Source organism: Rhagoletis zephyria, unplaced genomic scaffold (genome assembly GCF_001687245.7).
Source record: "Rhagoletis zephyria isolate East Lansing unplaced genomic scaffold, Rhagoletis_zephyria_1.1 Rzeph_scaffold_02996, whole genome shotgun sequence".
Lineage (NCBI taxonomy): Eukaryota > Metazoa > Arthropoda > Insecta > Diptera > Tephritidae > Rhagoletis > Rhagoletis zephyria.
Window position 1 is genome coordinate 21,527 of NW_016160080.1, and position 21,568 is coordinate 43,094.

Below are 21,568 nucleotides of genomic sequence, written 5' to 3' on the forward strand. Positions count from 1 at the left end.
AAAAAGTTGTTAAAAATCTCCTTATCAAATAAAAAGCAAAAATTATGCAATACCTAGGAAAGCACTAAGAAAGTATCATTCTAATAATCAAACTCACCGTAGCCACTGGATCAGCGTAGACAATGCAAACCAGCTTAGCTTCGAAACCTTCGCCTGAGTGTATCCAAGACTTTTCCACTTGTATATCTGGCGGATCTGCATAACAAAAGAAAAGAATACGGAATTAAACAAATGGCAAAAGATTTCGCATTAAGCATAAACTAAATATATACTCGTAATTGAGTCTGCAATAAAGAAATTTTGTAATTGCCACACAATCTTTCGACATATGCCCCAAAACTAAGCGGATAGCACGTGCATGCGATGCACTATTCGGTAAAGAAAAAAGACATTGAGAAAATAAATTATAAAAACAGAATCATTTATCTGCACTCCAGAGACTCGTTACGTGTGGAAATTGCAGCGAGCAGTTGATGAAAAACTCAAAACTTGTTCGTATTTCACACACACACACTTCCGCACTTGTTACCAAAGAATTGGAAGGAAAAAAAAAATAGCGAAATACATAGTTCGTTGCAATAAGAAAAATGCAACATTACGTAGGAAAACTCACATTGCTCGCATGCGAAAATTCATGAAATTTCCAACTGATTTATCAAATATAAGTTTCCACTTTTCAATTTGAATGAGGCATGCAGCGTAACGAATTGTTCGCCAAGTCGCAAGAGTGTTGGCACAAGCGAGCAATAGACAGAGCAAGAGTGGCAGAGGTGGCGGAGTGAAGCTACACACATGCATATGCATATACTTACTACAAATATGCACATACACATGTTCAATGCTACATACATTTTCGTGCTGTTTTTTCTAGCTATTATACGCTGTTTTTCTTCTTCTGTCTTCATTCAACTCCTGTACGACTTGCTGGCTTTTTCACATTTCTGTGCGGCTAGATATTATTTTCTTTTTCTTTTTCGTGGCTGTCTTAAAGTTATTTGCATATCGCGCGCAATGCTGCCACTTAAAATTTTTCGCTGTTTTTTGTATTCGCCACACTCAACATTTTTTTTTTTTTATCACAGACGTTGCAACATTTGCTTAGCAGTGAATCTTTTGAAGCTACGCAGTTGTTACGAACGGGGGGGCGATGGAGCTCCTACATGAAGGATATATACTCATATGCACATTTTTACTTTTTATTGTTTTTGTCTTTCTTGCGTAGTATTTTTTGCGTTTAATTTATGTATACATTTATCTTTTGAAGCGCATAATCATTTTCGAAAGTTGTAGGAGTACATGCACATACATACATAAGGTTTGAAGTGGAAATGGCGAAAAAGTGAATTTTGGAAGCTTTCAACACATGTATGATAAATGAAAAAATGCCTGCAAGAAAAATAATGCAAAGAAAGCNGATGTATATATACTCATATGCACATTTTTACTTTTTATTGTTTTCGTCTTTCTTGCGTAGTATTTTTTGCCTTTAATTTATGTATACATTTATCTTTTGAAGCGCATAATCATTTTCGAAAGTTGTAGGAGTACATACATAAGGTTTGAAGTGGAAATGGCGAAAAAGTGAATTTTGGAAGCTTTCAACACATGTATGATAAATGAAAAAATGCCTGCAAGAAAAATAATGCAAAGAAAGCAACTTTACTGAGAGTATGACGACTCAATTGAATTGTGGCAAGGACTTTGGCAGTGAGGATAAAATATGCTCGTCTTTCCCTAGCATTGTATGGCATCTTGTTATGCATTTTTTTTGAGTATTTCTTGAGGTTTTTAGGGATATAATTATATGTGAAAACTCGAAGCGAATTGTGTGAGCTCAAACAGCGTAGGAGAAGACATTGTACATATGTACGTATGTACATNCATTTTTTTTGAGTATTTCTTGAGGTTTTTAGGGATATAATTATATGTGAAAACTCGAAGCGAATTGTGGGAGCTCAAACAGCGTAGGAGAAGACATTGTACATATGTACGTATGTACATACTACTCTTAGGCATATTGGTGGTATGGGGCGTATGAGCAACAAATTTACTGAAATTAGGGATGTAATAACAAAATGGTTGTTCTCGCCTAATAACCAGGCCAGGATTATCGATGCTCGAAGAATCGATGTTTCGAAAAATTACATTGATGGTAGTTTCGATGTATCAAATTAAAACATCGATGGTGTTACCGATTTTTCTACAAACATACATACAAAGAAGCCAACGAAATGCAATGACATGTGGCAAAAACGCAAATAAAGCTACTAAGGACAGTTTTAATTTTATTATTTTTTTTTCAAAAATCTAACTTATTCGACTTTTTCGAAAAAAATTGCTTCTGGGCGTAATTTTGCAAAACTTTCTTCTTCTTTCTCAAGGATTCTAGAACTATTGAAAAACTCAGAACAGTTTTAATTTCTGTTTTTTTTTTCAAAAATTTTACTTTTTCGACTTATTTGATAAAACTGTTTTTTCGACGTAATTTTGCAGATCTTTTTTTTCCATCCCAGGAGCTCTGGAACTATTTTAAAACTACTCTGAACAGATTTAGTTTTTAATATTTTCAAAAACTGCACTTTTTCGACTTTTTTGAAATTTATTTATTTTTTTTTGCGATTGCAGAACTCTAAAAACTATTGGTAGGCTCTCAGAATTTTATTTTTTTTTTTTATTTTGCGTCATACCGTAGGCATCTGTAGGCCCGTCTCTTCGAGAGTTGTTTAACAGAATTAATGAAAAAAATTTCTTGTGATTTTTCTTGCAAACTGCGTACGGGCCTTTATTTCCAGCTCTTGCATATAATTTACTTGGCAATTTAAAAAACTAAACTTCCCCATTTGCATATTATTTCTACTTACATAAAACATCCAAGCGCATATCGACTGTAACCGGTTCGCCAACTCCATTGTCTGCGGTGCATTGATAGACTCCAGCCTGTTGACGTTCGAGTTTCTCCAGTGTCAAAATTGGACCGTCGCCAATACGTGCTGTTGATTTGCCAGCGCCACTCTATAAAAGCGAAAGCAAATAAAAACTTAAATTATTTCATTTGTTGAGATAAGTGAACATTATCTACATCTATGTAGTTATATAATTGTACATATGCAAGTACATAGTATATGAAAATATTGGAGCTTTTGTTTGTAATAACTATATTTTATATTATAACAATTATTTTTTGCAATACTATAAAGTTGTGTCTTAAAAGAAGAAGGTATTATAAATTTCTAACTTTAAGCGTCGTTTTCTTAAGTAGTTTTTAAAATTTATCTGCCNGCGGTGTTACCTGTAGCCAGTGATTAGATAAAATCCGGATAAAATTTTGGCAACAAAGACTATAGAATTCTGATATATGTAGATCGGTTTTGTTTGTTTGGTAGAACTGACAGATGAGTGTATATAAAAACATTTATTTTTCATTTTTTCTTTTATCTTTCTTCAAATAATTTCGCTTCTTGTCAAATTTTGATTTAAATAAGTATTATTCCTTCAAATGTTCCTTTCCACCATTTAGGGCCTTTTTTCAAGTACACTTAGAAAAAAGTCCGCTAAATATATTTCTCTCACCACACGATTCGGTAACTATTATTATTTTGTAACTATAACCAAATCATGTATTGAGAGAAACATACTTAGTTGATGTAACTAAACTTTTTTATTTATTAGTGTAGGTTTTAAAATTAATCTTGCCTTCAGACAACTTTTTTCAGAACAAAATTAGTGTTTAAAAGGAAGATAGATTTTAAATGTTACTTGATAGAAAGGCCGTAAATTAGTTAATTTTTATAATACATACATATTTCAGGAACATATATGTACCCCTCCTTCGATATCGCAACAAAAATGTTTGACGGAACTCCAAACTGCGTAAAAAGTAATTGCAACAACAAAAACACCTGGCCAGACAGTATCCGGCTAGCAAAAACAGAGAGCGTTCCGAAAAAAGGATCCGAAAGGGGTCTTAATTTTGAGCTTGTTGGGATTGTTTTATCGTAAGCTTCAAATAATGCACCCATGTTCTGAGAGCTTCTGGAGTGATGAACGTTAATGCTCATTTATGGCAGCATTTTTTGATCATTCATCTAATGGGACTTAAAAAGAATTTGCAACGGCGTCTTGCAAAGTGAACTTTATATAACTGTTCATATAAAGTCAACCCTTGAGCCGTTCATGCGTGTATATTTTTTTTTTATAAAGAGGTGAATAATTATAAATATTTTTTAAGAAACATGTCCAGAAAACTATGCTGAAAGGAAGCTGCTGAAATCGTAGAATTTATTAAAAAAAGGGGTTTATTGTGTTTGATTTATACGGTTTTTGTCAAAGAATAATCTATATTTTTATAAAAAAATAACTAATATTAAAAAAAAAAAATTATAAATTAATAAAACTTGTCAATATGTGGCACGCTTATAATTTTGGCATGGGGTGTATAGTATGAATGTATATAGTATATGTACATATTTATATTTTTAATTATTATAATTCTTTATATTTTAATAACAAATAATATTAAAAAAATGAAAATTTAAATGTAAAAAAGGGGGTTTAAAAACATCAAAAATGTTAGATAACAATTTAACATGATAACAACATTAGAAGGTGAAATCATTTTCTCAATTCGTCGGCCATGATTTTTTTTCTGACGTTTGCAAACATTGAGAGAATGTGTGTGTAAGCTTGAGTTCGAGTTTTAAAATTATGTTGTTGGCAAACGTCAGACTGCCTCTCAATGATTTTACCTTGGAATGTTTTTATCATACACTCCAAAAAGACTCCAATAAACCATCCAAAAATAATTAAAAAAATAAAAAAATCTCAAATGTGATTCTAAAAACACTCTTAGACTTTATTGTGTGTTTGACCAGTCTACACAAAGCCAGTTGCTGCTCTTGTTGCCAATTAACGCGTGATATGCCTCCTCAATATTGTTTTTAACTTCCTTTGGAATTTAGAATGTCAGAGACTAGAGTTCTTGATAACCCAACTACAGTTCATAAAATCCGGGTAAGCAACTGAAATACACCAGCCACCAAGACAATCGTTTCATATAATTTCCAACTAATCGCGTTAAGGAATCTTTTTCATTTTCTTGTGGCTGAAGTCTGAACTCATACATCGAATTAATATTTGTGTTTATCATTCGCATTTTACTTATATCGAAAAATCGAGACAAAAAGAATTTCCAGCTCGCATATATACCGGTTCTTGCATTCAAAAACAAAAGAGACACACAGATGTATGAGCATGTGATAGTCGAAATTAAATGTATGTAAAATGAAGTCAAATATCACCACTGGTGCATTTGGGAATTAAGTANTATTTATTTTTATTTTTTTCTTTTATTTTTCTTCAAATAATTTCGCTTCTTGTGAAATTTTGATTTAAATAAGTATTATTCCTTCAAATGTTCCTTTCCACCATTTAGGGCCTTTTTTCAAGTACACTTAGAAAAAGTCCGCTAAATATATTTCTCTCAACACATGATTCGGTAACTATTATTATTTTGTAACTATAACCAAATCATGTATTGAGAGAAACATACTTAGTCCATGTAACTAAACTCTTTTATTTATTAGTGTAGGTTTTAAAATTCATCTTTCCTTCAGACAACTTTTTTCAGAACAAAATTAGTGTTTAAAGGGCAGATAGATTTTAAAAGTTACTTGATAGTACGGCCCTAAACAAGTTAGCTTTTATAATATAAGAACTTATACATATTTCAGGAACATATATGTACTCTCCTTCGGTATCGCAAAAAAAAAAATGCTTGACTGAACTCTAAACTGTGTAAAAAGAAATCACAAGGAACAAAAACAACAAAACGACCTTGCCAAACAGTACAGCATCTAAGTTATTCAAAGCCGGCGGCGAAGAGCTATTCGTCCGCATATATTTAATGACTGCTGAGCGCAATTTGTTGTGCTGAAGATTGGAACTTCATTGTGTGTTTGACCAGTCTACACAAAGCCAGTTGCTGCTCTTGTTGCCATTAACGCGTGATATGCCTCCTCAATATTGTTTCTAAAATCCTTTGGACTTTAGAATGTCGGAGACTAGAGTTCTTGATAACCCAACTGATTGTACCTTATCGGCGTTGCTTCAGACCAGGGAAATCCCCAATTGAACACATTTTCACAGTTCATAAAATCCTGGTAAGCAACTGAAATACACCAGCCAGCAAGACAATCGTTTCATATAATTTCCAACTAATCGCGTTAAGGAATCTTTTCCATTTTCTTGTGGCTGAAGTCTGAACTCATACATCGAATTAATATTTGTGTTTATCATTCGCATTTTACTTACATCGAAAAATCGAGACAAAAAGAATTTCCAGCTCGCATATATACCGGTTCTTCCATTCAAAAACAAAAGAGAGACACAGATGTATGAGCATGTTCTAGTCGAAATTAACGATATGTAAAATGAAGTCAAATATCACCACTGGTGCATTTGGGAATTAAGTATGACACGATGTTACTTAGACGACAGTGGAAAAGAATGCAGAACAGATCACCAGAATGCTAGCAGCTTCATTTGAATGAGGAAATGAAGAAAAGAAATAAGCAAATAAATGCCATCAACTCTGAATAAAGTCGCCAACAAGTCAAAAGGTCGCACATGTGCATAAACTGCACAGACTAATGCGCACGCTGATGTACGTGTATACAAACATACATATGGCATATAGTTTGGTAGAGCAGCGATAGATGCACATACATAAGTACTGTGAAATGGTCAACACACACAGCACCAGGGGCCAGCTGCTAAAATGTCATGCTCAGCACGAATGTCACGCCTCTTCCATTTCCGTCAACTCCCTCCCACACGCCTCTCCTTGCGCAGAAGTGCATACGTACACATACATACAAACACACATATATAGGTAGTAGACACGCTTGCAGGTCTTTGAACAGGACGACCGACAGCTTATCGCTTCGTTGACATGGAATGAATGCAAATAAATCGAATGGAAATGCAGGTGGCAAGTGTGCAAAAGCAAGCAGCAGAACTCTACTCCATGTGGTATGCCATAATCGATGCAGTGACTTGAGACTGTTGGCAGCACTTGATTCGGGCACAAAACAGGTAAAATAGCACGAAAATGGGGGAAAATAGTGCAGGGCTGATGGCAAGCCGTTTAGTTGGCTGTGAATTTTCGCCTCTGATTGCATGCATGTAGTAAGTATTTAGAACCGCATTTGCGGGTGGCGGTATGTGTGTGTGTGTGTGTGTGTGTGAAAAATATTGCAGCGCCACTTTACTGCACTTCATCACCTCTGAAAGCAATGCATGGAAAAAATATTAGAAAATCAGTTGCCCTCAACAGCTGGCTCATGTGAGCGTTCATCTTCTTCATATCGCAACGCTGGGTATATATGTACATATGTATGTACAACGAAGTGCCAGCAGCTGCTGCTACATATTTCAATAACATTTCATAAGTGATGCATGTGATCGAGTGAATGTGTGTGTGTGTGCATATATGTATGGCTGTGTGGGTGTTTGCCTTTGAGTTGCTTGCTATTCCGACTCACATTAATTACAATTTGGCAGCTGCTTTATTTATTGTTGTTGCAGTGAATGCTGCCGCTGGCAGAGAGCTGTTACCAGTATTTTTCACTTTGCCTCCCCTTTGACCTCTATTCTCTGGCCCACTTTTTCTCAGCTATTTGTCTTGCATTTTCGGTCTGCTGGCTGTGGTTGTTTGTCGTTTACCAACCTCAGCCCAGGTAGCCAGACGGGTAACATTTTGTCCGTCTCCAGCTCACTTTGTCACTTGCCATAGCCTCGCATAAGCTTGTTTGAGTGTGTGTGTGTGTGTGTGTGTGTGTGCGCGCGCGCGTACTAGCTGTGAAATAAAAGCTAAATTTGCCTTCCCTGCTTTGCTTAGCTTTACGGACGTGGCAAAGTGTATGACATATTGACTTCATTGACATTTTTGAACCAGTTTATGGCTGACAGTGATTTAGTGTGCTAAGTGCGGCATTATATCGCTGTATATGCCTGTGTGGCTATCACNAAGCTGTGAAATAAAAGCTAAATTTGCCTTCCCTGCTTTGCTTAGCTTTACGGACGTGTCAAAGTGTATGACATATTGACTTCATTGACATTTTTGAACCAGTTTATGGCTGACAGTGATTTAGTGTGCTAAGTGCGGCATTATATCGCTGTATATGCCTGTGTGGCTATCACTGCATTACGCGTGTGGGGTTGTGTGTTTTCTATAGTGATTGTGTCAAAACATACCCATTTGTGTTAGTGCAGTGCTAAGGATTTGTAGTTTTCTCAAGCCGTTGCATAGAGTGTAAATGAAGCAAATACAATGCAATCTTTGCCCCTGCTAGCAACCTGAGTTGACCGTAATAGCGCTGACATTTTTCTCCGTTAGCTTGACAAAGTAAAACGTTGAAGCCATGCAAATTGAAAAATGCCTTAGGCACGGCAGAAGATGAATGAGTTGATATTGAGTGTGAGTATAACTTTCTGAGATTTCCTTCTCTAAGGAAAATATTAGGAAGAATTTTTCGTTAAGGAAAGGGGGTAATAATAATTAATTCAAAAAAAAAGTTGCTTATTTTCTCGAAGTTCCAGAATAAAGTCAATGTGTAAAATTTCAACTAAATCGGTCATTTCAGCATACAAAACTTACATTTTGTAGGTATTATTTATAATATACATACATACTCATATTTAAAATTATTTTTATTGGTAAAAATTATTTTAGAAAATGTGCCTGTCGCATACACTGAGGGAAATCATGCATAATAAAAATGAATAATTTATATTTGAGTATCGTTTAAAAATTTTCGTATTTAAAAAAAATATTTTCATAAAAAAATGTATCACGCACGTATTTGAATATTCACAACTGAGTATGTATGTATATGTAAGTGTACATACCCTGCAGAAAAAAAGTATCAGGTTCTTTTTTTTTAAANCAAAAATGCCTTAGGCACGGCAGAAGATGAATGAGTTGATATTGAGTGTGAGTAGAACTTTCTGAGATTTACTTCTCTAAGGAAAATATTAGGAAGAATTTTTCGTTAAGGAAAGGGGGTAATAATAATTAATTCAAAAAAAAAGTTGCTTATTTTCTCGAAGTTCCAGAATAAAGTCAATGTGTAAAATTTCAACTAAATCGGTCATTTCAGCATACAAAACTTACATTTTGTAGGTATTATTTATAATATACATACATACTCATATTTAAAATTATTTTTATTGGTAAAAATTATTTTAGAAAATGTGCCTGTCGCATACACTGAGGGAAATCATGCATAATAAAAATGAATAATTTATATTTGAGTATCGTTTAAAAATTTTCGTATTTAAAAAAAATATTTTCATAAAAAAATGTATCACGCACGTATTTGAATATTCACAACTGAGTATGTATGTATATGTAAGTGTACATACCCTGCAGAAAAAAAGTATCAGGTTCTTTTTTTTTAAATCTTCGTCGTTTGGCAGCCGTTTTGTAAAATTTTGTATAACATGTAATTTGAAATAGAAATTTTAATTCAAAGCAAGAGCCAACCTTCTCCAAATTGTGTGGTCAATGAACAAATCATATTGGCTCATCCAGACAATAATATCTAATAGAAGATTTGAGTAGGATACGACCTTCACCCAGCTGTTTAATGGATAAAATCTATTTTGTATGAAATCTGCAGTGGTGGTAAATATTTCGCAAATGGAGAGGCTGAAAAAATCCCGGTCAGTATATTTTTAATTAAATATTCAAAAATTATTATTTTTTGTCAATATAATTTTTGGACATTTACTTCAATATTGTTATTGAGATTAATGTTTTTTGGGAAAAATGGAAAAAGCAACAAAGTCTTAGCGGTAGAAGTTATAGCTGATATTTCGGAGATCACCACATCTCATCATCTGACTTATTTTTCAAGACAACAGCAGGGATCGAACGATTTATGGATCGTGCATAGCTCCGTGGCCAGCGCTTCTGACTTTGCACATTGATGATGCGGGTATGTTCGAAATTTTTTTTTTTCGAGTTCGCCTTATCAAAATACTGTAGATACGAAAATTTGCGCCAATTTTTTATTTTAGTAACATACTATCGATGGCTGAGTAGAAGATCGAGCTATCTCAGAAAACTTTTCAAGAATTTTACATCAGAATTTTATTAAAGGACGCCCTATTTCAGAATGAGATTGAAAAATACCCTATATCAGAATTTGGTTGAAGAACATCCTATCACAGAATTCGATTCAAAAATGCGCTAACTCTGAAAACTAAACTGAAAATGTATTGAAAATATGCTGAAATAAGTCGTTTTTCAATCGGAAACTGAGATAGGTCATTTTTGAACCGAATGCTGAGATAGACCGATCATCAACAAAATTCTGAAATAAAGCGTTGTTGAAAAATTTTCTTAGATAGGACATTTTCGGACTGGCTGTCGCGATAAGGCGAACTTCCATTCAGCCATCGATACATACCAAGTATGTAAACATTTTATTACCTCTTCGCGTACCTTTTGGAAAGCTTAATCAATTTATAGCAGCTTCCGCGGACAAAAATTAAATACTTACATAACAAAGATCAAACATATTTAAGGGTCACCTCATTCACCGTTGATGCGCTCATAGTCCACACACACACCTATAGACGACAGTAAATGGACCAGACATGAATATGTATATACCATTTGTTTTACAACGAGAGCGGCCTGAGCAACAGCAGCGTTGCCCGTAACAATGTACGAAAATAATTTTGTAAAATCTGATTTATTGCTAGCTTGTATGTAAGTAACATGCTGCCTGCAAATATACATACGTACGCTCGAAATGCGGTGCCAAAGAGAAAGTAAGCTGCTTTGCCCTGGCACTGGATGGCACTGATGTCCTTCAGTATGTCCTCCTTCCTACATGGAATTTTCCTAGGCTCATTCACTAAATTGAATTCCGTGTACTGATTTTTGTGTTGCTGTTCGTACGCAATTCGCAGGAAAACGAAAGCTTCTTGGAAATGCCAATTTCTGTGAGTAGTTGCTGCTGTACATCTGCGTACCATAAGCAATTGGCATAATTCCTTGTGGTAGCTTGCAAGGTCGTCGTAGTACTTCAACAACTCACCATTTGTTAGAAGCAGATGAAATGCCTTGGGTTGATTTGCTTTCTATGCCAACGTTNCATTAGAAGCAGATGAAATGCCTTGGGTTGATTTGCTTTCTATGCCAACGTTTGACGAAATAAGACCATTCTCGGAATGAAATTGTTCATGGTCTAACGCTTAATTGCTCAGCGTACAGAGTTCTTTGTCTATTCAAAATTCGTTCGAAAAGTGATTGCTAACTATAGGCGGTATGTGATACACATCTACGACACAGTGAGGAAGAACGAGTGATGCTAAGAACGAAGGCATGGCTGGACTCTCGCAGACTTTACGACCAGTGTTGACTTATTTTATATAGTGCCTGTGTTTTTAATGGTGTGAATCACTATCAAGGATTTAATTTACATTATATTTTATATCTTCGCTTGTTTTATAAATACAAAATAGGTAAAGGAGATCCTTTTTGGCGCGAACCAAACAACTGATTTTGACAGCAGTTATCTGTTTGCTGTAGACAGAACTTAAAGCTTTAACCTAAGAATAAAAGCTTTAAAAAAGCTCTATCTGGACCTTCCAGCGCTCAGCTTAAAGCTCTCAGCCTAAAACTACCCTTTACAAGGTGATGCCAACTCACCAATAGGGCCGGAAAAAAAATACGGAGAAGGGTGAAAATTTGCCGGATCCTTTCAAAGGGAAAGAAAGAGCGCGAGCACACTCCAAGCACTCCAAGACGTTTTTTTTTCAACTTGAAATGGGCTTGACCCCATGCGCCTAATTAAGGGTTAAATTCAAAACAGGTTTTTCTAACAGTGCGGGCTCTTGGGAAGGCAGTGGAAAACCTCTGAGCGTATTTCGGTCATGAAAAAGCTTCTCATAAAATCGATTTGACATTTGGAGGCCCCATAAAACTGTAGATCCTTACGTTTGTTTAACAACAACAAGACGCATAAATTGAAAAAGAAGCGCAACAGAAACACTTAGCAAAATTGTAAGCGCCAAAATATTAATAACATTAGATATATCATTTAAAATTGCCATGTGCAATAAAATGAATTTTTTCAAGCTCGCCAGAGAGCATCTCAACACCGAATGCTAACTTTCCCAGGTGATTTAAGACTATTATGAAAGTTAATCCAGCTATGTAGTTTGATCTCTAGAACCCTCTGCTATTTCTGAAAATCGAAAATATGACGGGCCACATGAAGATTCAAATAAAATTCGCTAATGACCCCGTATTGCAAAGCCAATGGGCGGGTTTGGTTATCTTCAGAAATATTAATATCCAATTGTTTATTTTTTATTGGGGATGAAATGGGGGACATTTTCTGGGGGGTTTTGGTGGGCCTACAAAATGTAGTTACCATAAAAACATTGTTAGAGAAACCATTGGGTATCATTATTGGGAATCTTCTGAAGAGAAATCGAGTTTTCTTATTGAAAAATATTGATTTTCAAGAATTCTATACCGTTTCTACGAAAGTTACTTTTTTCCCCATAAAAAATACATGGACAACTTAGAACTCTTTGAACACTCCCTAAATATTTTTTGATTTCAAAATAAAAAATAGGGGTAAATGTTTTTTCGTTATAGAACAGTCCCAGGCGGTGGCGGCATTAAAATTCCGACTTACTTTTTCACCTGCGTTTTTGAACCACCCTAGTGCCGGGGCATGAGGTACATGATTGCCTAGCGAAACAACGAGCCAAAGCACACACAAAGCGGATCCTAAATAAACGGTTAAACAAAATGTTCAACAGGCACTGGATGGTAAGTCCAGGGCAGAGTAAGGCCAACGATTTATCTGTACTTCAAAGGTAGCTTCAAAAATCATTGCTGATTTCGTAGTTTAGTTAAATAAAAATTATAGTAGTTTCTTAATACCACACAAAGTTTCATTATAGCCAGATTATACGGTTTCGGATGGTTTCAGCCGCTTCTGCAACAAATTTTGCTTTGACACAGCATTCAGTTTAAGGCTCAATGTAAAAAAAAAAATATTATTTTAAATTACTGACCTAATGAATTCTCTCTGTAATATGCGGTATTAAAATTCATATACTCATATTTGAACAATACAACGATTCAAACCATATGTTTCTTAAGTCAGTCCCAAATTCCCTCAACATTTCTTGTTCCCTACAAAGGGATTTGCAAATCTCTGCGCACCTAGACATGTGTGCATATGTAACAACAAAATGTCCATATGCAATTTACAAGCATTAGTGCAGATGCCTCTAAAGCCAAATCGCATAATTATAACGATCTCAAACCGATACACAGCCAACAAGCACACTCTTGTGGTCTGCATACATACATACATATATGATGACACTTGCAATCTACTATCTATGTATGCAGACACGCTTGAAACCCATCAAGGATTTGTGATGTGGCTACCTTTATTATTGTTTTGCGTGTCTCAACTATGGAAGGCTTAGATTCTCAGCTCCTCAATGAATCGGCAACATTCGAAAGCATGTGTGGGCTCGTATTTGTACGTGAAGATGGCAAAAACCATATCATTTATGTATGATGACCACATTAATGTATGCATATGCCTGATATGGAGGACAGCTATGTACCTGCATGTCCAACACATGGAAACGGCACCATTCACAGGCATACACATTTGCTGCTTTTTGGAACTTCAATTCCAAAAGTATCATATGTATTCATAGTAGGGTGCTAAACAAAAAAGGATAGTTTTTTTTTAAGTGAAACTTCTTTAGCGGCGGTTGGTTGGTTGGTAGTAAATTGGCAAATTCAACGGAAATTGCACACGGAAATGGTGCAACGGAAATGGGTGCGGCTGAAACAAGTGCTTCTTTAGTGTATGCACATGGTATTAATTTCACAAAAACTTGCTAATAAAAGGTTAAAGAATAACACTTCGGAAAAGAATGAAAGTAAAGGTGAGTACGTACATAGATAAAGAAAAGGATAAAGGCAAAGGCAAAAATAAAAACAAATACCAAGATGCGTAAAGATAAGGCAAAAATTAAGACCAAGGTAAATTTAAACATTTTACTTACATAACGATAAAAATAAAAGGAACAAGTAATTTTTAGCAAAAAAACCAACTATATATACATATATATCTATATATATATATATATAAATATATATGTTTCATGATCCAATGATAGGATCTAAACCGATGCAAAAAGAATTATCGAAATCGGTTGACGTGGTCCAAAGTTATGCGGTAACATGCATAAAAAAAAATATTCCGACGAACTGATAACCTGGTCTTGTTATCGATATTCTTATGGTTTTTGTTATCGATATTTTTATCAATGTATTTAACAAATTTGTTATCGGTTTTGTTACCGATATTGTTATCGACTTTNGGTCTTGTTATCGATATTCTTATGGTTTTTGTTATCGATATTTTTATCAATATATTTAACAAATTTGTTATCGGTTTTGTTACCGATATTGTTATCGACTTTGATATCGATATTTTTTCGGTCTTGTTATCGATGTTTTTATCGTTTCTGTTATCAATTATTTATAGGTTTTGTTATCGATATTTTTATCGATTTTGTTATTGATCTTGTTATCGATACTTTTATCAATTTTGTTATCGATCATATATCGATATTTTTATTGGTTTTGTTACCGATATTTTTATCGATTTCGTTAGAAATATTATTATCGGTTTGGCTGTCGAAAGTTTTAACGAATTTGTCATCGATTTTGTTATCGATATTTTTATTGATTTTGTTATCGATATTTTTATCAATTTCGTTAGCAATATTATTATCTGGTTTGCTGTCGAAATTTTTAACGAATTTGTCATTGCTTTTGTTATCGATATTTTTATCCGATTTGCTAACGATATTTTGTGGGATGTTACTATCGACTTTGTTATCGATAGAGTATAAAGATAAAAATGACGATAAAGGAAAACAGAATAACGTAAATATAATTAGAACGAAGGGTAGAGGCAGGGATCTAAATAGAAAAAAGGCAAAAAATATAACCTTAAGCAAAAGCGGATGTCTGACATATCGTCATCCGAAATGCAAAACAACGTAACAACATCGTCTCTGAAATACAAAAAGTCGTAACTTATAAAAAATTCAAAATTCACTTTTGGGTTGCTATGATGGATTTCATTGAATTACAACTCCCCACATCGTTTTATGAAAAAAAAATTTGTCACGACTTTTTACATTTCAGTGACGATGTTGTGACGTTATTTTGCATTTCAGGTGGCGTTCGTATGTATATTGGTTATGAGACAAAATAGATATGTACCGTAAGTTTCACTTCTCCCGTGTGGCCCAGGCGCACTTACTTTTTTTTTAATTTTGAAATTAATAATATTTAGAGGTCAAAGTTTTCCATGTATTTTAGATGGGGAAAAACAGTTTTCCGTAGAAACGGTGTAGAATTCTTTAGAATCAATATTTTTCGATCAAAGAGCTCTGTTTCTCCTACGGAGACCTCAGATAATAACGCTTAATTGTTTATTTAACCATTACTTTAAACGAACTGTTTTTTACAGGTTCCTCAAAACCCCAAAAAAATGCAAAGGAGGGCCCCATAAAAAAATTTTGTATTAAAATATGGTAACATAAAAAACTGGATACTATGTTCGATCCAAAAATATTGATTTTAAAGAATTCTATACCATTTCCACAAAACTTTTTTGTCCCGGTATAAAATGATCGACTTGTAAATATTTTCGGATCTCGAAATATGGGTTATGTTTCTTTTCGATACAATCCTAGACGGCGTGAGCATTAAAATACCGACTTTGCTTTTTCCCGTGCATCTTTGGACCACCCTAAAACATACACACATAAGTGTGCGTACGTGTGCGTTAGTTATTCCTTGTGGTTATTCCCAGCAACAACATGAAAGTATTTGTTGCCATTGTTGCTGTGGCTCAAACTATGGCAGTTACTATTATTTGATTCTGTTTTTGCACTTGTATGATCACTTGTGCCTTTACGTGATTTGGTGTCTATATGGACACTCAACGTTTGCTTACACACGTAAAATGCTTAAGTGATTACGTTATTAGGTACATTGTCTTTTGGTTGTGAACTGAACCAGCAATGTAGCTCTAGTGTGTGCACATTTTCTTCCACATAGTTATGCACATTTATATGTACATAAGTATGAATATATTTGATGTGAGTTATTTTGTGGCGTCTGCAGCACAGGAAATTCAATGAAATCGTTGACGTATGTACATAAGTTCGCTTGAGTGAGCCACAATGTAAACGCACATCATATGCACACGTGTCGAAACTATAACTATACGCATTCTGATATTAAAAAAAAAAAGGCTTTTCGAACTTTGAATGATTCTGTGTGAATATTCCAATATTGTCCCTGTCGCTTTCGAAAAATTGTCACAGTTGCCTGCAGGCGTCTATGAAACACAAAAAGAAAATAAAATGTTGCCAACAATTATGGCTATGAAATTTTCTGGAAAATCGACAATTATCGCAGCTGTTACTTTTATAAAATAGGCCCCCTAATAGTAGGCCGAGGAAAGGCATTACTTTACTATGGATATAGATTTTGTTGTATTATTATAGCACAGAATAATATACTATTAAATATAATGAAAATAAGTGTACAATATTTGGTCATATTTTAGGGCAAAAGCCGATCAGAGAGTTTAGAGATTAGAGTTAAATCTTTAATCTAAAAGATATTAAAAATTACCTATATAAAAACCGGTTTATCTCGTAATTTACAAATCTATACACTTGCAATTTAGTTCTGCTTACCTTTTTCGTCCAATATATCGATGGTACCGGATTTCCAGATCCCTTGCACTCCAAAGTGATGGGTCCACCCTTGCGCGCTTGCAATTGACCAGAGGTGGGTATAGCGCGTACACTTGGCGGAACTGTGAGAATAAAATGAAAATTTAGAAAATAACATTAAGTTAAATAATATTTGTCTTCACGTATTGAGTATTAAGGTCAGGATTATTTCTAAATTTTTGCTATTTCTTCCATTTGCTTCTAATTAATAGGAGGAATAGGCAGAAACTGCGGTTAAGGCTTGGTGGAATCAACTATGTTTTCGATTGCCACTAGAATATCAAAGTTTTGCTGGCAGACAAATTAGTTGATTGCTGGCTAATAAAACTATTACTTGAAGGATGTAATTGTTGCATTCCATCGCGTTTGGCAGGAAATAACAAAGGCATGCATTATTTTGCATTGACGGTAATTTGCACGTCCCGAAAGCCATATAAAATATGTCCACATAACTCTCGGACTCTAGGCTTTTAGCGACTTTGTATTATTGAAGAAATTTCATTATAGACTGGTTTTTCTATAAAAAAAGGAGTCGATTTTCTGAAGGAATTTTTTCTCATGGCAGAAGTATACTCGAACCTTTGAAAAATTTTGTTTTGTTATATGTAACTACTCGGCTAATACTTATTCAATAAAATAATGCTAAAAAGCTAATAAAAACCTTGTCACAAGGACGAATATAAAAATCAAACGTTCACTGAAAATCCTTTTGAGTTTTGCTACTGGGTGGTGTTTCTGGCATGAAACAATTTTCCGGATTGAAAAATAAATCTTACTAAAAAGCAATAAAATAAAATCCTGCCCCACTAAATATTTTTTGGCTAATTAATTTTGACACCAGAAAGACTATCTCCACAAGAAGCTAATCTTACAACACAAGTATATGGCTGTTTTTGTAGTATTTGCTTACAACCTTCCATGGCAATTTCACCGAATAAGGTTAAACTCAACCACGAATAAATTGTGCTTATTTATTTATTTGATGGCATTAAAGATAGAAACCACAACAACAAGTTATATGATGAACACAATACCACAGTGGGCAATATTTACATTGATGCAACATATTGCCCAAAAAATTGATAAGTTTCATACATACACATACATATATATAAATACATGCATACATATGTTGTTGTAGTAACTATCACAAAGACCAGAATAATCATACATATATATATAAATGTAATAAGCATTGTCTGTTGTGTGCACACCGACTTACCCAATATTTCCACAGTGTGTACTTGATCACGATTTATTTTGTCACTGATTTGACAAACATAATCCCCAGCATCTTGCGGCTCTAAATCTGATATCTCTAAATTATAACCATCTATCAGTCTTATGCGCTCATCCCTTGTCACCATTATATTGGAGGCAGTGAGCACGTTGCTGCCGCGTCGCCACAACAAAACGAAATTTCCTGGAAAGACACAAAATATATGTGGAGCTAAGATAAGAACGAATGTAAGTGATATGCTTATAATATATACTACGTACATACATTTGTATGTATTTATATTTACATGGAGGCATAGACTACAATTAAATGTCAGTGGTAAAGTTGCGGCTGGTAAGTACGACCTTGTATTTTTACTTTTTTTTTGTGTGACATCAGACAAAGTGGAAAACGTGATGTGGTATAAATACTTAAGTTAAAAAGTGACACAAAAGCGGCGAAAAAAAATTGCAAAAGTATGTTTTGTTAAAGCCAAAAAGATTTTTTTTTCAAAAAAAGTGCCGTGAAAAATAGAAGCGCGATATATTCGGGCATTAATACCAGCTCGGTGTCGAGCATCAACCACTGAATATTGTATTTGTTTGGATAAAGCAGGGCATAGCGCTGGCGAGATATGTGAAAAGAGGAGTGTGTGGTAGGCACTATGCGTAATCATTTATACTTTTATGACTCTATCAATAGTTTAACAGCCGCTTCATAGGCTTTCAGTCTATCTTCCATTCGGAAGTAGTTTTTATAGAAGAAACAGTAGGAAATGGGGGAAAATACCAGTAAGTATAAAGCGCAATCACGATTTTTTAAAGTTTGGGTTTGGGAAATTGCACACGAATATAGTGAATGATCCCACCCCCTTCGATTGTTCTGTACCGAAAAATTTTATATAATTTTTTTTTCAATTTTTTTTGTCAAATAATATTTAGAGGTATGTTTTATGAGGAAAACCAACTTTTCGTAGAAATGGTTTAGAATTCTTGAAAATCAAATTCGGGTTCTCTTTTATACCATTTCCAAGAAAAATATTTTTTCCCCCATATCAAATACATGGAAAACTTTGAGCGAACTCTAAATATTTTTTCATTTCGAAATAAAAAACCGGGGATATATTCTTTCGATTAAGACCAATTTTAGGGATGAGAGCATTCAAATTCTGGCTGTACTTTTCACACATGCATTTGTTGGACCATCCTAATGAACACACTGACTGGTAGTAAGTAAGATATGGAATATCGGGAATTTAAGGTTTGTGTTTGTATATTCGAATGAGTAAACTGAAAAATATAGAACAATTTTGTTAACATATTTTATTTTAAAACGCTTAACATTTATTTTACAAAATTGGCAAATAAATTTTCTCCTTGGTCATTGTAACGTTTTTGGATACAACGAATTTTCTGACCATAAGTTGAAATTTTTTAAAAAATTGTTCTTATAGTTGGGATGTCCAATCGAGTTCACATTTCTAGTTATCGAGCCCTAATCGCCAAAAATACGTAAGCGACATTTATACCATATTGTTTCTATTGACCAGTACTCTGTTATGGTTGCTACAAATCATAATACCTCTGGCCTTGATCTGCTAAGCAGGTCCAAGGTCTTTGTCGTCTTGTAGTGGTGCCATGGTTCTCTCGATACCTTACAGGTATCTATATTTGACTACCTGTGTCTACCCAGTTCAAGCAAATGTCTGTCTTTGGACTATTTCAGCGGGCAACCCAGTGCCACCGCTTGGAATTCATCCAAACCGACTCCTGTCTTCGGCAGCTCAGCCGCCTTCTCATTGCTTTTATGTTCCTATTTTTGGTAACCCAGACAACAGAGACGGTAGTTGACTGAGACACTGAGCTAAGTGTCACTTTGCATTCCCTAACTAGCTTGGATTTGGTAAGCGGTGACGCTACTGCTAAAAGCGCCGCCTGTCTCTCAGAATAAATTGTTGTTTACTCTTGTATCCAACTCTATTACCTAGAATTTCACAGGTTTCTAGCAATTCCTAGAACTTGCGCTTGGAAGATGCTTGTATTATTTGCCAACGGCAGAGACAGTTCCGAAAGTTCCGAGTTCCTTGGAGTTTACACTCGCTCCTACACCGCAATTTATCTTGGATCCATCGGTGTATAGACAGATCGCCTCTCGGTCGACCACTCGGTCTTTTCTCCAAACCCTTTTGGATGAGAATAACACTTTCACGTTACAGCTGAAGTCCAAATTTTGTACCATATACTCTTTAATTCGATTTAATTGACTCTGTGAGTCTGACGTCCGATTTCATAGCTTGAATTGTGATAATTTGTGTCTGTTTGTTAAAAAAGTAAGTTCTGTCTTGGTTGGGTTCGCATTAAGATCGCTTCTCGCAGCGCAGGCGTGTTGCTTTTCCAGGGCTCTTTAAATAATTTCGCTAACATTAGAGAGGAATGGGCCTATGGCTGCTATTACAACATCATCCGCCATATGCCACAACTTTGACGCCCCTCTTTTGAGTTCTATCAGTATGCCATTCAGGGCTATCCCTCATAGCAGTGGTGAGAGTACATCGCCCTATGGTGTGCTTCTATTCACATGATGTGTTATTTATCGCCTGAATGATTCTATTGACCACCATCGATGTTATCCATCTACGAACACTGTCGTCGACATCCATATCTCTCAAAGAGTCTATAATGGTGTTAACCTCAATGTTATTGAATTCACTCTCGGTGTCAAGAAATACCGCCAGAGTATATTGTAGACTATGTACAAAGTTATAATAAAAGCTCTCATAGCATGTTCAGCTCGGTTCGACATCATCTACACATATTTCGGTATAAGAGATTGTTAGAGCGTAATTTTTGTTCGTCGCGAAGGGGCTATAATTTTAAAATACTTACCAAGCCTAACCCTTTTAGACCCTGATGCATCAATTGATCAATGCAAATTCCAATTTGAATTGATTGGTTCAAATTCCAAATACAGACTATGCTTCGTAGAGCCACTTCTCCTCGCGCTATCAAAAGCTACTTTAGAATCGATAAAAAGTTGGTCTGGATTGGGCAACTTACTAAGGGGTTCCATTCTCCGCGCATGAATTTAGCTGAGCTGGTTCTCGCCTGAGAACCTCTTTGCCGACAAACAGCCCAGGTAGGTATTCCGTCCGAATCAGAGGATTTGTGTTTTTTAAGCCGCATTATGTTGTTCTCAACTAATCTTAGTCTAGAACTTCACTCTTGAGAAAAATTTCTTCAACGTGTATTTCCTGTGTACTCAGTTCTTCCCTTGAAACGAAGACTGCTACCCTATTATGAACGAATGGTAATGAGTAAACATTTAAAGTACACATCCTTTTAGGGGCCAAAATCGTAAAAAAAAATTGTATTATTCACCTTATTAAATGTTTAGTTTAAGTCACTTTAAGCTAAAAGGGATTCATTTTATTAAGCTGATTTTTGGTGACGACCCCCAAAATGAAGTACT

The 21,568-nt window shown here is 34.9% G+C and overlaps 1 protein-coding gene across 1 annotated transcript in view; it reads right to left on the reverse strand.

Annotated features, from left to right (window-relative positions):
- Nucleotides 1-21,568, reverse strand: part of klg (klingon) — a 59,461-nt gene that overhangs the window by 14,513 nt on the left and 23,380 nt on the right. Inside the window, exons 3-6 of the mRNA XM_017622967.1 lie at nt 18,104-18,304; nt 16,843-16,964; nt 2,862-3,012; nt 98-195 (exon numbers count right to left, since the gene is read on the reverse strand). Of these exons, the coding sequence (XP_017478456.1) occupies nt 98-195; nt 2,862-3,012; nt 16,843-16,964; nt 18,104-18,304 (572 nt within the window). The remainder of the gene's footprint in view (nt 1-97; nt 196-2,861; nt 3,013-16,842; nt 16,965-18,103; nt 18,305-21,568) is intronic.